Source organism: Saccopteryx bilineata, chromosome 4, assembly GCF_036850765.1.
Source record: "Saccopteryx bilineata isolate mSacBil1 chromosome 4, mSacBil1_pri_phased_curated, whole genome shotgun sequence".
Taxonomy (NCBI): Eukaryota; Metazoa; Chordata; class Mammalia; order Chiroptera; family Emballonuridae; genus Saccopteryx; species Saccopteryx bilineata.
Window position 1 is genome coordinate 298,527,148 of NC_089493.1, and position 21,538 is coordinate 298,548,685.

Here is a 21,538-nt window from a genome sequence, read left to right on the forward strand (position 1 = left end):
GCAACTATGAAAATGCTACTTATAAGTGCTAACATTAACGGCCACTGGAGGAGAGACATGACAACACACAAGTTATTTGCAAGAATCACACAGGCAGGTATTACTCACAAATCCTTTTGGCGTGCCTGGGTACTGCGTAAGGGGGCCCCGTCAGCATGCTCCTCTCGGCTGTCTTTTATTAGAGAGAGTGGTGTCAGTCCTCGTTCTCACTGGAGTCCAGCCAACTACCACAGCAGGTAGTACCTTTTCTGACCAACACCTTCTAACAGGTGTTAATATGCAAAATAATCATCTCAAACCACCTTTTTGGGAGTTTCTTGCAGGGAGCCCTCTTTATATTAATCTACTAAAATGTTACATAAAGCCACTTTTAAGAGGTTCCTAGGGGAGCCTCCTGTTTACATCAACCCACAGAGTTATGACATCAAGCCACTTCTTACCTATGTAAAACATCACACACACTAACTGAGCCCTGTGTGAAAGGCAGTCTGTTTATCATATCTGTACACTTATTAATTCCTATCCAGACACCATAACTTTACTTAATTTCCTTAATTGCTCTTAATATTATATCCTAAATATTTTTATATATCTTCCATATTTTTCTATATTTCTATATATTTAATTAGTATAATCTTATATTACTGCAACAAGGAAAATACAAAAAATACCTAGCTGGTACTGCTGCCCTTCTCCCCAGTAAATACATTTCAAGGTAAGATTGAATTTGTTTATAAATACCAATCTCAAGACGACTGCCATAACGGACAATGCAAAATTCCTTACTCCTAGCTTTCACTAGAAATTAAACTATTTTAAAGGCTAAGAATTCTAATATATGTTATTAAAGCTACAAAGAAAAACAAGGAACAATTGTATCATATGTAAAATAAAAACAAGGTATGGCTCTGGTCCATTAGGTCAGTTGGTTAAGAGAGTGCCCAGAAACAAGGTTGTGTGTTTGATCCCTGGTGAGGGCACACACAGGAAGCAACCAAGAAATGCATGACTGAGTGAAAAACAATGCTTCCCTCCTTCCCCCTTTTTTTTTGCCTCTCTAAAAAAGTAAATAAAAATTAAGCCCTGGCCAGATAGCTTAGTTGGTTGGAGCCTCAACCCAGAGCGTGGAGGTTGCTGGTTCAATTCCCCAGTCAGGGTAATACAAGAGCAGCTTGATGTTCCTGTCTCTCTCCCTGCCTTTCTCAACAACAAGAACGACAACAATACGTATATTGTGAGTAAAGAAAAACATATGGGATACAAAAAATATTTTCTTTTTGGCGGGGATGGTGGGAAGGAGGAGAGACAGGGACAGACAACAGGAAGGGAGATGATAGATATATGAATTTACCAGGAATTCCAAACTGCCCTCTTGATGTTCTGCTTATCTGTCAGACCTCACCCTTAGTTACTGGACTATTGCCCTGAGACAGAGAAATTTCAAGAAGCTGGTCAATCGCCCCAAAGAGGAGCATTCTAGACATACCAAGACTTTTGATTCAACACCCACTTGCACAAGATTCTCCCTTACCCTATAAAATTTGTCCCCCTAGCTTGTACTGCTGCCCTTCTCCCCAGAGAAGTTTACAGCAGGGTTCCGTTCTTCCTCTCAATAAAGCCTGCTACTCTGGTCTTTTTAGACTCCCATGGATTCCAACATTTGGTGCCAAAACTTTTGATGGGGTACCGGTTCCCTGGACGATCGCTCTTTGTTGTTCAAAGGAAGCCTGCACAAGCAATTGTAGGTGGATTAGCTGATGATCTGTCCCTGTCTTGAACCCCAGCTGGACCAGAAAGGTAAGGAGTTTCTCCCTTCTTTCTCCCAGTTGGCTTTAATTCGACCAATAAGTCTCTAATCCATCGTCAGTTTTCTCTGGTCAGCCTCATATTTTGAGGGTTTTGTCATTTTTTTTTTTGTATTTTTTCTGAAGCTGGAAATGGGGAGAGACAGACAGACTCTCGCATGCGCCCGACCGGGATCCACCCGGCATACCCACCAGGGGGTGACGCTCTGCCCACCAGGGGGCAATGCTCTGCCCCTCCAGGGCGTCGCTCTGCCGTGACCAGAGCCACTCTAGCGCCTGGGGCAGAGGCCAAGGAGCCATCCCCAGTGCCCGGGCCATCTTTGCTCCAATGGAGCCTCAGCTGCGGGAGGGGAAGAGAGAGACAGAGAGGAAGGAGAGGGGTAGGGGTGGAGAAGCAAATGGGCGCCTCTCCTGTGTGCCCTGGCCGGGAATCGAACCCGGGACTTCTGCACGCCAGGCCGACGCTCTACCACTGAGCCAACCAGCCAGGGCGGTTTTGTCATTTTTTTGTCCCAGGGACATCATATTCCAAAAGTCTAAGCACTTAGCCAAATCCCTCCACATTCTCTTTGAGCTCCTTCTTAGGTGGTGACAACCCCTAGGCAGGACGACTCCACATCCCAGGAGAGCTTTCTGTTTTGAGACTGTGATTGGAGGCGGGGACGCCCTCTCTAGATCACTAATCTCCACAATGGGCTCTTCGGAGTCAAAGGCGTCTGACCAAGCCCCATTGGGCTGTCTTCTCATTTTCTTTTGCCATACTGCCTGGCCACAATATAAACTAGACAACGACTCCTATCAGCCTAAAAACGGGACAGTCAATTACAATATTCTGAACGACCTTGACAACTTTTGCCACCAAAGGAGGAGGGCATCAGAAATCCCTTACATGTAGGCTTTCTTCTCCCTTTGCTCCTGTCCTTAATTTCTATACTGGCTCTTCTACACGCAGGCTGTTTTTGGTCAAAGAAACCTCACCTAAAACCTCCGCTCCTAATCCTTCCTTTGCCGCAGACTCCCAACTCTCTTCCCCTCCTGCCTGACCCCTGGGGACACCCCTCTCTCGGGACCTTTCTCTGGTCCCTCTACAAATCTCTTTCATTCAAGTCTCTTCCCTCCAGAAAGCCCCCTCCACTCTCTTTGCTGAATCCTCTTTTCTCATTCATCTGCAAATACCAGTCTCTTTCTCTCCTCCCCTGCTGGCTGGGGGCCCCTCCCTTCTCCACTGTGTTCTTAAACCCCTCCTCCCTCCTTACAAACTGCAGGCTCTGCCTCTCTTCTCCTCACCCCAACCCCCCTCCTCACAGGCTACAGCTATGCCCTTTTCCCCCTCATCCTCTCCCCTCTCCTCAAAGCTCTAAATCATTTTAACTCTTTTGACCACGTGGTGCCAACACCAGCACTTTAATCTCCTCCTCCTCCTCCTCCTCCTGCAGATGCTGACCCTCCTTCTTTTCCATCCAGCTGCTCACACTGTCCATCCGTCTGCTTTTTATCTTCCTTCCCTCTATGCTGACAACTCCCTGCCATCTTGAAAAGCTTAAAAAAGGAGAGTTGTTTATTGAGATATGTAAGTAATCCGTCTTATCTCTTTCTCAGAAAATATCTCTAGTATAATTTAAATTGAAACAAAGTGCACTCATTTAAATTCCTTAAATCATAATTTGTATGTAAAGTCTTTGTTTAATGTGTACCTGTGTCTATTTCTAAGGCATTAAACCAATAATTACCTGCCTCCTAAATCAAAGCTTACTCATCCCCTCAGACTCTCTGCAATAGAGCCATCCTTCCTGTTTGATAACCTTCAGGGGCTTATCTCCTCGTATAAGATTTACACCTAATCAATAGGCTTAAAGAAGCCTAACAAAACAAAACAAAAAACTAGTACTCTCTTGCAATATGTAAATAACCTACTCCTCTGCAGCCCCTCCCTGCCTGTCTCAAGGAGAAACACAGACACCCTTCTTAACTTCCTCACTGTAAAGGGATATTGCATCTTCTCTGCTAAGGCTCAACTTCACAGAGGGCAGGAATTCCCCTCCATCCACGGTTCCTAATCTCTACAAGTTACTGTCACACATTTCCTCAAACACACTCACTTCATGGTCCTAGACCTCAAGGATGCCTTTTTTACCATTCCTCTACAACCTGACTCTTACTTTCTGTTTGCCTTGACCTGCTCACTAATGCAGCCCAGCAACTTACATGGACTGTCTTACCCTAGGGGATCAAAAACAGCCCACACCTGTTTGGGCAGGCACTATCTCAGGATTTAGCAGCATGCAATCTCAAAACTAGTACTCTCGGCCCTGGCCGGTTGGCTCAGTGGCAGAGCGTCGGCCTGGCACGCAGAAGTCCCGGGTTCAGTTCCCAGCCAGCGCACACATGAGAAGCGCCCATCTGCTTCTCCACCCCTCCTCCTTTTCTTTCTCTCTGTCTCTCTCTTCCCATCCTGCAGCCGAGGCTCCATTGGAGCAAAGATGGCCCGGGTGCTGGGGATGGCTCCTTGGCCTCTGCCCCAGGCGCTAGAGTGGCTCTGGTTGCAACAGAGCGATGCCCCGGAGGGGCAGAGCATCACCCCCTGGTGGGCGTGCTTGATGGATTTCTCCCCGTTTCCAGCTTCAGAAAAAACAAAACAAAACAAAAAACTAGTACTCTCTTACAATATGTAAATAACCTACTCCTCTGCAGCCCCTCCCTGCCTGTCTCAAGGAGAAACACAGACACCCTTCTTAACTTCCTCACTGTACAGGGATATTGCATCTTCTCTGCTAAGGCTCAACTTCACTCTCAGTCTGTAGTCTATTGGGGCATCACCTTAACCCCCACCACCTGAGGTCTCACCATAGTTCGAACTCAGACCCTCTGTAGTCTTTAACCACCTACCACAGCAATTCAAATTCTTTCTTTCCTCAGTCTATTAGGCTTCTTTAAACACCGAATTCCCAATTTTGCTCTCTTAGTCAAGCCCCTCAGTGAGATCTTCTGAGAATGGCTTTTAAGGTCTATAATTGCCAAGAAAGTAACAGAAAAGGCAAATAAGGCCCAAAAGAAGTCAGGAAATACCAGCTTTTGGTATATGCTCCTAAAAGCTCCAGCACCCTAAAGGGCTTCATAGGATTCCATCAGGGCCCTGCTCCAGAGTGAAAAGAAAGGTCATTGAACTGGGGCCTGTCAGGCTTCCCGGCCCCAGCGGTTGACACATCTTTGCTGTGGAAAGAGGGACAAAAGAAGCTAAGCCACACCCTTGCTTCATGGAATGAGGGTTCAGTCTCTTCTAGCCCTGCTCTAGCTACCTGTGACCTGGCCTTTCCCAGCATGCTGGCAATTGCCACTTAAAGCCCAAGGACATCATTCAGGAGTCTAAGGTATTTCTTCCATGTACCAGATAAGTTAATCTCATTTCTTGGAAACACAAGGGCCATCTACTATGCCTTACTATATTTAAGTTTTATTTATTTCTCAAAGACCTCTACTGTGGGTATTGACAGTCTGATTTTGTTGCTTTATTTAATGTATAGTATCTCTTTTATACCTCTTGTCTCACTGCCCTGTGTCTATTGTAGACTGGGACCTGCTGCTAATTCCAGCTAGAAGCAGTGGTCACTAGGACTTAAACTCTAGCTGCAAAGTGTAGAAATGTAACCACCCTTTCCCTAAGTACTTCAGGATTTACAGGTTACTCAGTAAACTGTTCAAAGACTGTCCAAGAGGCGCTTCCAGAAGTACATCGCCCAACGACTGACTTTCACGTGGACAGGTCCACACACCGTGATCCTGACAACTCCCACTGCTGCTAAGGGTGACTCTTTCCTCCACCCTGACCATCTGGAGCACAGAAACAGAAAAACAAAACCGACCTCTTGTCCTATTCTCTCTATTCACCTTTCAGCCTGCCTCACCCAATCAGGGGCTTTCTACTCGTGTGGAACCAAAACCTATATATGGGCCCTGGCCGATTGGCTCAGCAGTAGAGCATCGGTCTGGCGTGCGGGGGACCCGGGTTCGATCCCCGGCCAGGGCACATAGGAGAGGCACCCATTTACTTCTCCACCCCCACCCCTCCTTCCTCTCTGTCTCTCTCTTCCCCTCCCGCAGCCAAGGCTCCATTGGAGCAAAGATGGCCCGGGTGCTGGGGATGGCTCCTTGGCCTCTGCCCCAGGCGCTGGAGTGGTTCTGGTCGCGGTAGAGCGACGCCCCCTGGTGGGCAGAGCGTCGCGCCTGGTGGGCGTGCCAGGTGGATCCCGGTCGGGCACATGCGGGAGTCTGTCTGACTGTCTCTCCCCGTTTCCAGCTTATCATAAAGAGGAATAAAAAGAAAAAAAATATTTAAAAAAACCCTGTATATGTATCCCTACTAATTGGACAGAAACCTGTACCCTAATCTATCTCACCCCAAATATCAACCTAATTCCACCCCATGAGCCTTTTCCAGTTCCTAGTACACTACGCATCAATCTAAGGACCAAAAAAGCTATGCAGATAATTCCTCTCCTTGTTACTGTAAAAAAATTTTATAAAAATATGTCTAGGGGCAGGGGGACTGGCCACTTCCCTGTCTTATTCCCACTTTCTTTCTTTCTGAAGCCCAGCAAATTCAGAAAAAAACCAAACTGAGTCATGGAATCTGTGGTTTTGCACAAACTAGGTGTCTTGACTATTGCCTTTCATTAGTTCATTCACTCTCCTATTTATTTTTTTAACTTTTGGACCCTGCCTCTTACGTTTGTTTACTAGTTTCTTACAAAACCTCATGCAGACCTTCACCAATCAGAAAATTGTTAAAATGTATTTAACCCTACACACCAACCCTGAAACCTGCTCTCTTGAAACATAAAAATCTGGATTCCTATAAATAGACCCCTACTCCCAACTTTTTTTTTTAAATGTTTATTTTATTGATTTTAGAGAGAGGAAGGGGGGAGAGAGAGAGACAGACAGACAGGAACATTGATCTGTTCCTGTATGTGCCCTGACCGGGGATGGAACTGGCAACCTCCGTGCTTCATTCAGGACGATGCTCTAACCAGCTGAGCTTCCCGGCCAGGGCTGCTCCCAACTTTTCTCATAGCTAGGAACTCATCGAGCAGGGCATCCAAGTTCTCAACTTCACTTCTGTATATAACATTTCTCACTGCTTTCTCTGTGCCTTCCTTAATAAGCCTCCCATCACTGCGGTTCCTTTACCCTACCCACTCAACATCACCAAAAATCCAGACCCTTTTTCTCTTTCTGGAGTTTCTCTCTTCCAAGAAGACCCCACCTCTACTCTCTCCATTTGCTACACCAATTGGCCTACCCCGTTATATAATAAAACTATCCCAATCAAAACTTTTCTAATCAGCCCTAATGGAACTCATTTCTGGTGCAATGGAACCATTCTAAAAACCTTAAATACCTCTTCTTCCTCCCTTGTGTCCCGGTAATAGTTGCACCACAACTAACCTATTATGGAGAGGAAGAATTTTCAAACCAGCTGAGAACAAGCAGGAATAAACAGGCTGCCTTCCTCCTGGTCCTCCTTGGCCTTACCCTTGCCACCTCTATAGTGGCTACAGGGATAGGCAGGGCTGGCTTAGGCTATAGTATAGGGACTGCTAACCAACTAAAGGCAGACCTGGAACAGGCCCTTGATAATTCAGCCACCTCTCTAGCCTCCATCCAGAGGCAACTTACCTCTCTAGCTCAGGTCGCCCTACAAAACCAAAGTGCTTTATATCTACTAACAGCCGAGGTAGGTGGTACTTGTCTTCTTTTACAGGAACACTATTGCTATTACATCAACGAGTCTGGCCTGGTCGAGGAGACTATCAACTCTGAAAACTTCAAGAACGAATCCACAGTGGCCAGGCCAGTACTGACCCCTACTCTGAACGGTGGTGGAAAAACCCCTTGTTTTCCATGCTAGCACCAATTATAGGACCAATCCTAATTCTGTGCCTAATTTTAATGCTTGCCCCCTTCAAGTTCTTACTGGCCCAGATGAGAGAAATCTCTAGGATAACCTACAATCAAATGCTCCTACACTCCTATTCCCCAATTTCCCAAGGAAAACTTCACGAGGGAAACATCAAATTGGTAGGGATGACAGCAGGAAGAAGCCGCCCCTCAGCCCGAGAATTTTCCTCCTGAATGTTCTCCAAACCCCCTTCCTTTTAGCCATACACACTCAGTCCTTCTGAAAACTTACACCAACACGTTTCCTGTCTCTGAAAATCTCCACATGTCCTCCCATTCGAGAGGAACCAGATCAGCACGTCTCATGAGGCTCATCCAGGAGACCATGTATCACAATGTCACTCTGTCCACTCCGCACTCACAGCAAGCAATTCAAAATTATTACCTCACAAGATTTTTTTACTTCCTCAGGTTTTAGAAGACATCGCCTAGTTTAGACTTCACAGCATGGAAATTGATGACCTCCAAACTGGATGGGGGACTTGGCTTGGCAAGGTTATTTTCCTGAGTTCTCTCCAGAAGAAACAATAATTTTTCATTTTTTTCTTTTCTTTCTGCTCATCACCCTTCACTGTATATTATAAAATAACTGCCTTTCTTTTATATGTAACCACAGAGTTGAGAAATGATAGATACTTGAATTTACCAGGAATTCCAAACTGCCCTCTTGATGTTCCAATTATCTGTCAGACCTCACCCTTAATTACTGGACTATTGTCCCTGAGACAATAAGGGTGGCATTTTTCTACTCATTTAAATTCTTAATTCCTATGTTCTGATTTTAGGCAGACTAAAAAAATTTTGTATGAAACAAAAAATAAAATTAAAACAGCTAATGTTAACAAATATTAAAACAAGCATCCTAATACAATAAAGTGACTGAAGCCTACTAGATTATTTAACAAAAACAAAGTTCTAACCAATATAACAGGATTCAAAATAAAAACTCTTACAGTCCCAAATGTTCTTAACATGATAACATAATTTTACTAAGTCTATGTTGACACTATTACTGATTTATATTATTTACAAATGTAACCTAATTCCCACTTCAGTCTGAGAATTGTCTCAAAGAGCAGGAGTCACACATATTCAGGAAAAGTCCACAAGACACTAGTTGTGGTTACATTCTACACTCTGTAGCTAAAGTCTAAGTCCTAATAATCACTGATTTCAACTGGAATTAGGAGCAGGTCCCAGCCTGAAATAGGCATGGGGGCATTGAGACAAGATGAATAAAGGACACATTATACATTTTTTTAAACAAAGAAACAGAAATAAGACTGTCAATACCCACAGTAGAGATCTTCAAGGGATAAATAAAACTTGAATATTAGGCTAAGTATAGTAAGTGGCCCCTGTGTTTACAAGAAATGAGATCAGTTTACCTGCTACTTGAAAGAAATACCCTAAGCTCATCCACAGTGATGTGAGATGGGGTCAACAGCCCTGGGCACCTTCAGATGGCAAGTCCCAGCAGGCTGGGCAAGGTCAGTTTACAGGTGGCTAGATTAGGGCTGGAAGAGACTGAACCCGCCCTCTGCAGAGCAAAGGGGCAGCTTACCTTCTCGTGTTCCTTTTCCCCACAGCAAAGGCATGTCCCCTAGTGGGGCTGAGAAGCCTGGCAGGCCTCAGCTCAATGACCTTCTTTTCCATTCTTGAAGCAGGGCACTGATAAAATCCTGTGAATCCTCTGGGCATGGGAGCCTTTAAGGGCGTATTCCAAAAGCTGGTATTTTCCTGATCTCTTTTGGGCTTTACTTGCCTTTTCTGTTCCTTACTTGATCATTATAGACCTTAAAAGCCATGCTCAGAAGATCTTGCTTAGGAGCTTGAGGGTTCTTTCCTGTCTATATAAGCTTTTGGAAAAAGACAAAACAGTGTTATTAGCTGGATCAAATAAAAGAAGGTAAAGCTTGCAGGAGGAGCAGGTTTGGTGTCTCCTTTAGGATTCCAGAGTCTCTCTGCTGCTTAATAACTCAGTACATTAGCATTCAAAAGAAATTTTAAACATACTTTAGCTATTCCTTTTTCCTGTTTCCAACTCAATTGTGGCTTGACTAAGAAGATGTGGCACCTGCTCTGTATCAAGTGTGTTTTAAGTCACTGTGGTGGATTCATTGTTAAATTTAGCTATTGATCGATGTATGGAAACTGGTCGAAGCAGCCTGGATTCCCAGTTATAATATTCCAGACTGCCCTTACTAGCCGGAGATAAAAAGTTCCAGCCACTGGCACCTATTACAAAACTGAAACTTGTTCCAGGAGAATCTAAGAATTAGTGCAGCAATATAAGCAAGAACAATGAGGTAAATAATTAACTAGCACCCAGAATAAAGGGTGTTTTACTATACTGGTATTAATTACAGTGGGGAACCAATTTTTATTCATTTTCTGTTGCATGAGATTTTTTTTTTTTTTTTTTTTCATTTTTCTGAAGCTGGAAACAGGGAGAGACAGTCAGACAGACTCCCGCATGCGCCCGACCGGGATCCACCCGGCACGCCCACCAGGGGGCGATGCTCTGCCCATCCTGGGCGTCGCCATGTTGCGACCCTCCTGGGTGTCGCCATATTGCGACCAGAGCCACTCTAGCGCCTGGGGCAGAGGCCACAGAGCCATCCCCAGCGCCCGGGCCATCTTTTGCTCCAATGGAGCCTTGGCTGCGGGAGGGGAAGAGAGAGACAGAGAGGAAGGCGCGGCGGAGGGGTGGAGAAGCAAATGGGCGCTTCTCCTATGTGCCCTGGCCGGGAATCGAACCCGGGTCCTCTGCACGCTAGGCCGACGCTCTACCGCTGAGCCAACCGGCCAGGGCCATGCATGAGATTTTAGAACTTTTTCTATATATTTCTGCATCACTGATTCCAAATCTGAAATCCTTTTTTTTTGTTTGTTTTTTTTTTGGTGCATGCTCTAGTTTTCATGCAATTTTAATTTCTTTTTGATACAGTTAATAGTATGTGTTGGTTTTAAATTGGAGTTAAAAGGCAATGATTCTTGGATTGAACATAACCACAAGGCAATTAATGTTTATAAACATCACTTTTACATAATTGTAGTTGTTTTTAAATGTAAATTATTATTCTCTGATAAAAACACCCTCTTGTTTTATTTTAAGATTGAATAATGGCTTCTTTGAGTAGGCATAAATGTAAGAATAGTCCTTACACCTTCTGTTATATATGTGGCTGTTACACACTTCAACGTCATACAATATTTCATCATTTGTAACACATGTATATATTGCCTATTTTCAAGTTCCCCTTGGTGATCAAGAAAAGAATTGGGCTCCTCATATTGTGTGTCATAATTGTGAGGAAATGCTTCATGACTGGACAAAAGGAAAATGCAAAGGAATGCCTTTTGGTATTCCCATGGTTTGGCGTGAACCTAAGGACCACAGCAGTGACTGTTATTTCTGTCTGATCCATACAAAGGACATTGGCAAGAAAAATGGCATATGATCGCATATCCTAATATTCCTTCAGCAATACGACCTATCCCACACTCTGAGACACTCCCGGTTCCAGTTTTTAATGGTTTTATTTCTTCTAAGGACAAAGAAAGTGAACATGGTGATCAAGTATATTTTGATAAGATGCATGAGAAAATGGTTGTAGAATCTGAAGGGTCTTCTTCTGATGCCAAGCAGTCATTAACCCCTCAGCAGTTTAGCCAATCTGAATTGAATGACTAAGAGATTTGGGCCTATCAAAGAAAGCAGCTGAGTTATTAGCCTCCAGGCTTCAAGAAAAGAAAGTACTTCACCAGTCAGCTAAAGTATTCCATTTCAGGAAGCATTAACAACTTTTTGTGAACTTTTTTTTTTAAGACAAACACTTTAATGTCATGATATCAATAGTACTCTCAGCCAGGTAAGTGTTATCACATACAGTCCAACAGAATGGCGGCTATTTCTTGGACGACTCTAAATGATGGCAGACTACTTCTAGAGCATCAAACGAGATCGTCCTCAACAAGTACACAAACGCAAGAGCTACAAACGCAAATTTTTGCTTGAATAAAATTTAAATAAGTTTTGTGCAAATTTTATGATTAAAATAAGTGTTTTAATATGTTCTGTTTGGAAATTGCAGACAAATTCTAATGCAATCATATCTTTTAGTGTATTAATGTATTTACTGCATTATATAAATTATATTTTCACAAAGATGATGCCCAAGAAGACATTCTACTTCATTATGTTAAACTAAATGTTGAAAATTTTACAATAAGATGAAAACCTAAAATCTAGAATTGCAAAGAAACTGTAGCTTACAGAGAAAAACTAATGACAGATTTGAGATCAGCACACTCGAGTTAGGTATGAATAAGTGTTTTTGTTGATGCAACAAAAATTTTGTGCCACAGTGTTATTACACAAGAGGAAGGAGCCAACAGAAGAGAATAATTTCTTCAGGGGAGAAATCTAACAGAGCTCCTGAAGCTAAAAGTTGGATCCAAGAACAAAGAGAATAAACAGTTTGCCATTTAAAATTGCCTTCTAGTAATAAACCTCCAATTCTTGACACAAAAACTCAAGCCAGGCCTTAAAATACACATTTCGACATAGAACAAAACTTTACATAAACAAATAATGAGCGTGCTTTATTTCAATTAAAATAATACCGGATATTTTGACAAAGACAAAGCTTTATAGACAAGGGAAGCACTCCCCCTCATAGCCTCCCCAATGCACACAGGCCATGGCACCAAAGATTCCTTTAAACCAGGAGTTTCTAAACACAAGGAGAGCAAAGAATGAGATCTCGACAAATACAAAGGTACCCCTACTCAGGTTTTTCTGTGAGAGCATAACACAACTATGCTCATGAAGTTTGGGGTCTCTACTCAGTCCCCCTAATTGTCTTCCTAGAGAAATGTACAAATGTGAAAACACAAATGGACATCTCTGGAAGCCCGCTTTCCAAAGTAAAACAATGCATCCCAGAGAATCCTAAGGCAGGACCAACATACCTCCTACCAATGTCTCAGTCTTTGGAGAGTCCCAGATTCAGACAGACTAGTTTCAGCTCAGTAAAGCAGCTCTGAAGGCCCTACCTACACACCAGAGTTCCACATCTCCAGAGTCACAACTCAACAAAGCCCCAAACTTACCTTACCTACAGTTTAGTCCCAAACAGATAAGCAAAAACAAGAATTCAGAGGAAAGCCAGAATTCAGTAAAGCCAGAGAGTTGCTTTACCTACCTCCTTGATTTCTCTGCTAAATTGTCCAAATTGTTGAATTTGGGAACTGGGAGGCATCTACCAGAGAACTGTCCAAACCCACAGGAAAACCAGGAGCCCTGGAAAGTCTCAGGTGGTACCTCTCCTCGAGATTTAAGGGGGTCAGACAGCTCCCAGAGAGTCCATCTGATTTGGGGTGTCTCTACCTGGTTACGTGAAACACCGCAGGTCCACGTTGAGCGCCAAATGTAAAATACCTGTACTCCAGATGCTGAAAGGTACTGTATTTCAATTCTGTGGGTTATGTAGAGACACCAAGTCCAGATGAATTTTGAAGAGTTTTATTAAAGGAGATTTATTAAATATGCCAGCCACATATAGCTGACACAGGGCAGCAGACTCAAATCATGTGCAAGCCCCAAAAATATTTCAGGGGCTGTTTATATACCCTTGATCACACACGGGCAGGGGAGATCATGACATCATGGCACAAGCTGAAATATGCTTAGGGGATATACAGAATCATTAAGACTTTCAAGGTAACACAAAGATGTTTACAAATCTTTTAGGGTTCATCTTCCCTCACTAACCTAGAGGTATTTTATTCTCAAGATTCCAGGAAGAGGGAGGAACTACAATCAATGTAAGGTGGTACGTAAATTCTGTCTCCCATTGAAAGAGAAGTTTTTTGGTTAACCTTTATTTTAGATTTAAAACTAAATGACTCAATGTTCTTGCAAGTCAGAAACTTCTATATTCTTCTCCCTCCCCTCCCCACAGTAAGGATGGGACAGGAAAGTCTGACTTTTTCTCCTAGAATATCAGTTTTTCGACTTTTTGGTACCTTACAACAGTTAGCCTACTAGGAGAAAATGCTTCACTTCCCGGGAGTCTAGAAAATTCCTTTCCTGGAGAGTCTGTCTCAAATCCCTCTCCCTGGGCAGTAAGCTAAGTAGATTGACTCCAGACTTCCATATTTCCAGGGGTTGAGTTTCTGTGCCTGACAGTGTGAGTTCTCTGTGGCCCTTCAGGAACTCTCTGGTTTCAATGACAGGGGGAATGAGGTATGTGGGCTTCATAGTTTTATGGAGATACGATTTATTAGAACAGGAGGTCAAGAGATCATGGAGGAGATTGGTGTCGACATTTCCATAGCATTTAAGGAACTGTTTGTCTAGCTCATCTCTTGTCATGAAAGTGAAGAATTTGTTTAATCAGTTACTTCTGTACTAATTATAGTCTTGGGAGGGAAGGGGACAGTAGACTTCTAAAGTCCCCTGAGAGCTATGACCTGTGTAACAGCTATGGCTGTGGAGATGCAATTTAGTGCTAATGACTCACCCTCTTTGTAAACATAGGCTTCTCCCTTGAGTGTGTCCTCTACTATATGAGATCTGACATCCACTTAAATCCTCGCTCACACTCCCCGCAAAGATAGGGCTTCTCCCCTGAGTGTGTCCTCTGGTGTCTGAGGAGATTTGCCTTCCGTGTAAAGCCTCGCTCACACTCCCTGCAAACATAAGGCTTCTACCCTGAGTGTGTACTCTGGTGTCTGTGGAGATCTGACTTCCGTGTAAAGCCTCGCTCACACTGCCTGCAAACATAGGGCTTCTCCCCTGAGTGTGTCCTCTGGTGTATGAGATGTGACTTCCATGTAAAACCTTGTTCACACTCCCTGCAAACATAGGGTTTCTCTCCTGAGTGTGTCCTCTGGTGTATGAGGAGAGTTGACTTCCGTGTAAAGCCTCGCTCACAGTCCCTGAAAACATAGGGTTTCTCCCCTGAGTGTGTTCTCTGGTGTATGAGGAGAGTTGACTTCCGTGTAAAGCCTCGCTCACACTCCCTGCAAACATAGGGCTTCTCCCCTGAGTGTGTCCTCTTGTGCATTTGGAGATCTGACATGCGTGTAAAGCCTCGCTCACACTCCCTGCAAACATAAGGCTTCTCCCCTGAATGTGTCCTCTTGTGCATTTGGAGATCTGACTTCTGTGTAAAGCCTTGCTCACACTCCCTGCAGACATAGGGCTTCTCCCCTGAGTGTGTCTTCTGGTGTCTAAGGAGATGTGGCTTCTGTGAAAAGCCTTGCTCACACTCCCTGCAAACATAGGGCTTCTCCCCTGAGTGTGTCTTCTGGTGTCTAAGATGTGACTTCTGTGTAAAGACTTGCTCACACTCCCTGCAAACATAAGGCTTCTTCACTGAGAGTGTCCTCTGGTGTCTGAGATTTGACCCATCATCAAAGCCTTACCCACACTCTCCATACTTGATAGCTACAATTCTTGACATTCTTACTCCCATAGTTTTCCTCTGTCCACTGAATTCACTTCCTGGCCACTGCTGGGCACTGCCTGCATTATTTTCTCTTGCTCAGTCGAGCTCCCCATGAGTCCTTTGGGAGGTTTTAAAAAGGCCCTTAAAATCCTCTTCTGCCTGGTCCTTTTAATCAAAGGTTTGGACTTTTTTTTGACCTTGATCTTTAGTTTTGTCATCCCAGTTGTGTGTATCAGTATGTTGCTGCTGCTGATTTGGATCCTCTGGGCAGAAATTCCCTGATTGGAGATTTTTTTTTTGTAGATGTTCCTGGGAGAATCTGAGGGAGGTTATTGCATCCCACATTTTCTCTGAGGAATTTCTGACTGGAGAAGGCCAGAGAGTAGGAGGAACACGGGTTTATCTCTGGCTTTGGTTCTGCTAAAAGAGAAAATTTTGGTCAGAGAAGAGGTTGATAAGGCTGCCTGGGCCGTATGTCTTGTCTGCTGTTAAGACGTCTCCCACAAGTCATTCTTATGGGGTTAACAATGTAATCTCTGTCTTCCACAAAGTGTTTCTTTATAGTCTGTTTTCTCTTTTAATTTTTATGTACTGTATCTTCTTTAGAAATCCAGAAAGCCCATATCAAGGGTCCTTTCTACACATTTCCAGATAAGAGACTGTCAAGTAGCATCAGGGGTTGTTTCACCCCTTGTATGGGTGGAACAATGCTGACTCTCCCTATATACATGTAGCTTTTAACACAGTTATTTAGAAAGACCACTGGCCCCAACTAAGAATTGCTTCCCTCATAGTTTCCCACAGATGATAAACTGAAAATATGTTCTTTTCAAGTCTCACACCAAATATTCATATTTGATTTCATTCAGTGTCAGCCCATTTCATATACAATGGGAAGTCGTGTTTCAAAATATTTCCCCAACCATATGTCTTAAAAATTGATTGATTTTAGAGAGACAAAGGAGAAGAAAAAAGAAGAGGAAGAAGAGGAAAAGGAGGAGAAACAAGAAAGGAGAAAGAAGAAGAAGAAGGAAAAGGAAGAAGAAGGAAGAAGGAGAAAAAAGAAGGAGAAGGGCATTTATTCATTGTTCTACCTAGACATGCAGTCATTGGTCATTTTTCTTATATGCCTTGACCTGGGCTCAACCTTGGTATTGCAGGATGGTGCTCTAACCCAGTGGTAGTCAACCTTGTCCCTACCACCCACTAGTGGGCGTTCCAGCATTTGTGGTGGGTGGTAGCAGAGCAACGAAAGTATAAATAAAAAGATAGATTTAACTATAGTAAGTTGTTTTATAAAGATTTATTCTGCCAAAGAGCGAAAATCTGACATAAAGTACTTGGTAAGTAATTATTACTATATGCTTTAACTTGCTGTAACTGCTTTATAAATTTTATAAAGTAAAGTTACTTCCCTACTTTATAAATCACCATTACTGTGGAACCAGTGAGTGGTTAGAAAATTTTAGGACTAACAGAGATACAAAAGTGGGTGGTAGGTATAAAAAGGTTGACTACGCCTGCTCTAACCAATTGAGCTAACCAGCCAGGGCCTCCAACCATGCTTCTTACATGCCTGATTCCCATTTTTCTCCCATCCTTTCTCACTTGGAGATGAAGTAATCTCTGAGAGGATTCCACACTGAAATTTGTTTTCAAAACTTAACAAAGTAAATCTTAGAGAACAAGCCACCCTGTAGGTGGGAACAGCACCATTGTCCCACCTCAGGAAATCCCAGCATCTATTCTTGGATCACAGCACTGCATATCCAGGCTGCTGGTCATCTATCCGACCTCTGCTCTTACCCTGTATGCTAGACTGGAGTGGCCCTCAGAAAACAGGCCCTGGCCCGGCATGTGGATGTTCCTGGTTTAATCCCTGGTCAGGGGACACATGGAAAGTGAGTATCTGCTTCTCTTCCCCTCCCTCTCCCCCTTCTGTCCCTCTTTCCCTCCCACAGCCAGTGGCTCAATTGTTTCAAGCATCAGCACAATAGCTCAGTTGGTTCAAGTGTTGACCTCAGGTGCTGAAGATATCTCAGCTAGTCTGAGCGTGGACCTCAGACAGGGATTGCTGGGTGTATCCTGGTTGGGGGATATGAAGGAGTCTTGTCTGTCTCTCCTACTATCAATTTAAAAAAATTAAAAGTGGCCCTGGCCAGTTGGCTCAGCGGTAGAGTGTCGGCCTGGCGTGCGGGGGACCCGGGTTCGATTCCTGGCCAGGGCACATAGGAGAAGCGCCCATTTGCTTCTCCACCCCCCTTCCTTCCTCTCTGTCTCTCTCTTCCCTCCCGCAGCCAAGGCTCCATTGGAGCAAAGATGGCCCGGGTGCTGGGGATGGCTCCTTGGCCTCTGCCCCAGGCGCTAGAGTGGCTCTGGTCGCGGCAGAGCGATGCCCCGGAGGGGCAGAGCATCGCCCCCTGGTGGTGGATCCTGGTCGGGCGCATGTGGGAGTCTGTCTGACAGTCTCTCCCCGTATCCAGCTTCAGAAAAATAAAAAATTTAAAAAAATTAAAAGTAAAAAATTTTTTCTAAGAATCAAAGGCATATGAAATGAATCCTTAATTTCTGAAGCATCTGATTTGAAATCTTACTGACTTTAGAGTGTACCATGAAAATTTCTAAGGTGAGTTCTCTCTTTTCTTTCCATTTTGAAGAACAGTTGTGCCCACCTCTAGCTGCTGTGAGCTCTCTCTTCCACTTGCTGCCCAGCTTCTGGCCATACTTGTCACCATACCATACCAGCAGCTCACAGTCTGGCCTGATGACCCAGAAGGTTCGGTAGAAAATCTGTGTACGATACTGAAAGGCCACCAGGTTCTGCTCTTTATCATCCCAGGCACAGTTCACATATCTGGGATTGAGGCAGGTCAAAGAAAAGAAACCCACAGGCGATGAGTTCCTACTACCTGCAAATCCATGTCCAGCTCTGCACCTGACACTCGGGCTCTGATGTTGCCCACTCTCACATTGCTCACAGGGAACTTTCTGTTCAATGTCTGAGTCTGTCACAATGTGATACGACTTCCTATGGCCAGGTCCTGCTTACGGTGTTGTTCCTGCCTAATACCATTTTCCAAAGCTAAATCCAGACGTAACCTCCACCCTGATTGGCCATAAAACCCAGTGACCTCTAGCTTCTCTAAACTAAATCAGGTTCTGTTTTATATCACAGAACTTGCTATTTGAGGTTGGACTCTGTGTCTAGATTAGTTCACATCATTTAATACTCAGCCCAAGTCCATCTTTTCTTTTTTTTCCCAGAGAAAGAGAGAGGGATAGACAGACAGGAACGGAGAGATGAGAAGCATCCGTCATTAGTTTTTCGTTGCGCATTGAGACACCTTAGTAGTTCATTGATTGCTTTCTCATATGTGCCTTGACTGTGGGCCTTCAGCAGACTGAGTAACCCCTTGCTCAAGCCAGTGACCTTGGGTCCAAGCTGGTGAGCTTTTGCTCAAACCAGATGAGCCCGAGCTCAAGCTGATGACCTCGGGGTCTTGAACCTGGGTCCTCCAATGCTCTATCCACTGTGCCACCACCTAGTCAGGCCAAGTCCATCTTTTCTTTTTTTTTTTTTTTGCATTTCTCTGAAGCTGGAAACAGGGAGAGACAGTCCGACAGACTCCCGCATGCGCCCGACCGGGATCCACCCGGCACGCCCACCATGGGGCGACGCTCTGCCCACCAGGGGGCGATGCTCTGCCCATCCTGGGCGTCGCCATGTTGCGACCAGAGCCACTCTAGCGCCTGAGGCAGAGGCCACAGAGCCATCCCCAGCGCCCGGGCCATCTTTGCTCCAATGGAGCCTTGGCTGCGGGAGGGGAAGAGAGAGACAGAGAGGAAGGTGCGGCGGAGGGGTGGAGAAGCAAATGGGCGCTTCTCCTTTGTGCCCTGGCCGGGAATCGAACCCGGGTCCTCAGCACGCTAGGCCGACGCTCTACCGTTGAGCCAACCGGCCAGGGCCCTAAGTCCATCTTTTCTTGAGAGGCCTTTCTCCATTCTACTCACATTTTATCTAGGTAGCATTTGATGCCTCAACCAGTTTCCCATAAAAACCTGAAGGTCCCCCACACACAAAGTGAGAAGCAGAGAGGCAGACAGACTCCTGCATGCACCCGACTGAAATCTACCCGACATGCCCACCAGGGGCCAAAGTTCAGCCCATCAAGGGCGATGCTCCACTGCAACTGAGGCAGAGGCCATGGAACCATCCTCAGCGCTGGGGCCAACTTTGCTCCAGTGGAGCTTGGGCTGCGGGAGGGGAAGAGATAGAGATAAAGGAGAGGGGGAAGGGTGGAGAAGGAGATGGGTGCTCCTGTGTGCCCTGGCTGGGAATCAAACCCCGGACCTCCATAGGCCAGGCTGATGCTCTACCACTGAGCCAACCAGCCAGGTCTTAAAGGTTTCTTTGTCTTAGTAAAATTATAAAGAACAATAATTATTACATTATTCACATTCTGTAGCCTCTGATAAAATAGCCCCTCAGGAAAGTAGCCCATGATCATTGCTCTGCAGGCTTCAGAACTCAGTTCTAGTTAGAAATGAGGCTGGGATAATTTGCTGCCCTCACTGGTTTAGGCTATCCTTGGTTTAGGTATCCTGGCACTGTGCACTTCTCAAAAAATAGAAAAATTATAGTTAAATATTTCTAAAATCAATTGTTTCACTCTGTCTGCAATTAGTCCTCCATAAGAAGATGGGTTACATGATCTGTTTAAGTAATGAATACCTTCCTCTAAACTGGAATATAGTAAGGACTTGCTTAAATAATGTTCATTAGATCAATTAAAGTACAATCCAGGCCCTCAAAGTTTTTTTCCAGTGGCTAAATTTTGTATAGCATAGAGATTTATATTTTGAGGACATATGCTATATTTTTATCTCCTTTTTCCTCTAAATACCTCTTGCTTTGAAAGAGTACTGAATGGAGATAAAAGAAGAACAGAGGATTGAGGGAGACCACTGAGGGAGGCATGATGAGAAGGAAAGATGTATGGGCCTGAGAGGGATGAGTGTTCTCATGACTCCCAGAAACTTCTTGGCCTTACCTCATCCAGTTGGCCCAGGATTCATCTCTCCCATTCACATACTTATAGCAGTTTCTCCCCTTGGTGATCTGCATTTCAGGAAGAAAAAATAAAAGCTTTTTTTGGATGAGGAGGTAATAGAAGAATTATTTTACCCTACTGTCAACAAAACTCTTTCAGCTTGCATGCATTGCCACTCTGGACCACATGATATTTTTCTTACTCATCACATCTGAGTTGACCTGTCCACTCAGGGCTGGGAGGAGGCATTCCTTTGTGTCTGTACCACTTTGCTCCCACTTAACCTGTGATCCTCAACAGGAGCTCCATGGTCTGCAAAGTCCTCTCAGTACCCAGAGCTAACCAGACTGTCTCCATCCATGTCCTAGTATGTAGAAGGGCAGGTCCCACCAAGCCATGGGAGGGATGTGGGAAGCCACAAGAAAGGGGAAGAGGTAAATACTTCTCACCAGCCAGGAGTATCCATTGTTGCCTGCCTCTTCATCTTCTGTGATCTGGCCCTCATAAGGGCCAAAGTGCAGACCCACTGGCAGAGCAGATGCCTCATTCCACACTCCAAGGCCAATGGTCTGATTCTCAACCAAGGGGACAGAGTGACGGCTGCGTGGTTTGGATGCCCCTTATCCACTGCGCTGTCTTTTACAAATGTAGGGGGCCCATGCACGTCACAACTGTCAATGAAGAAGTTCTGACACTTCTCACAATCTGGAGGTGAGAGCAACAGGGATTAGGGAAGGTGTAGTGCATGTTCCTGGACATATAGAACTTCAGAGAGAGCCCAGGCACTCACATCACTGAGCCTCAATTCTGTAATGCAGGTCCATAGGGGAACGGAATGCTCTAAGAGCCAAATGACCAATGAAATTATTGTATAAAGAGATAACATGCTTTTTGAGGGTCACTTACAGAGGTGGTTATCATCCTGGGGTTTGCTGACCTCTTGGTGCACATGGCCTTTTCTTTCTCATAGGCTATACATCTTTACTTCAGTCTCCTTTCTCCTGAGTTCTAAGTTGGAGAAGAGTGAGTTTGGTGGAGTCTGGAGTGTTAGTCCCTATTTTGTCAGAAAACACACAATCTTTTTCCATCAAATTATCACCTGTCCTTCTATATACTCTGGTATTTTCCTTTTGAACTACTGGCTCAGAGAGGCTCTATAACAGTAAGCCTCGTCACTGACTACAGATGGCCAATTCCATTTTTGTTTCTAGATCTTCCCATTGTGAGGTATAACTTCCCAACTTTATTAAGGGCATATTATATG

The 21,538-nt window shown here is 44.5% G+C and overlaps 1 protein-coding gene and 1 pseudogene across 1 annotated transcript in view; both read right to left on the minus strand.

Annotated features, from left to right (window-relative positions):
• LOC136335758 (histone-lysine N-methyltransferase PRDM9-like) overlaps nt 1-15,238 on the minus strand; it is a 45,843-nt gene extending 30,605 nt beyond the window's left edge. Inside the window, exons 1-2 of the mRNA XM_066276855.1 lie at nt 15,201-15,238; nt 14,484-15,128 (exon numbers count right to left, since the gene is read on the minus strand). Coding sequence (XP_066132952.1) covers nt 14,484-15,128; nt 15,201-15,238 — 683 coding nt within the window. The remainder of the gene's footprint in view (nt 1-14,483; nt 15,129-15,200) is intronic.
• A 384-nt stretch (nt 15,239-15,622) lies between these two features.
• On the minus strand, nt 15,623-21,253 carry LOC136335759 (histone-lysine N-methyltransferase PRDM7-like; annotated as a pseudogene).
• Between the last annotated feature and the right edge of the window lie 285 nt (nt 21,254-21,538).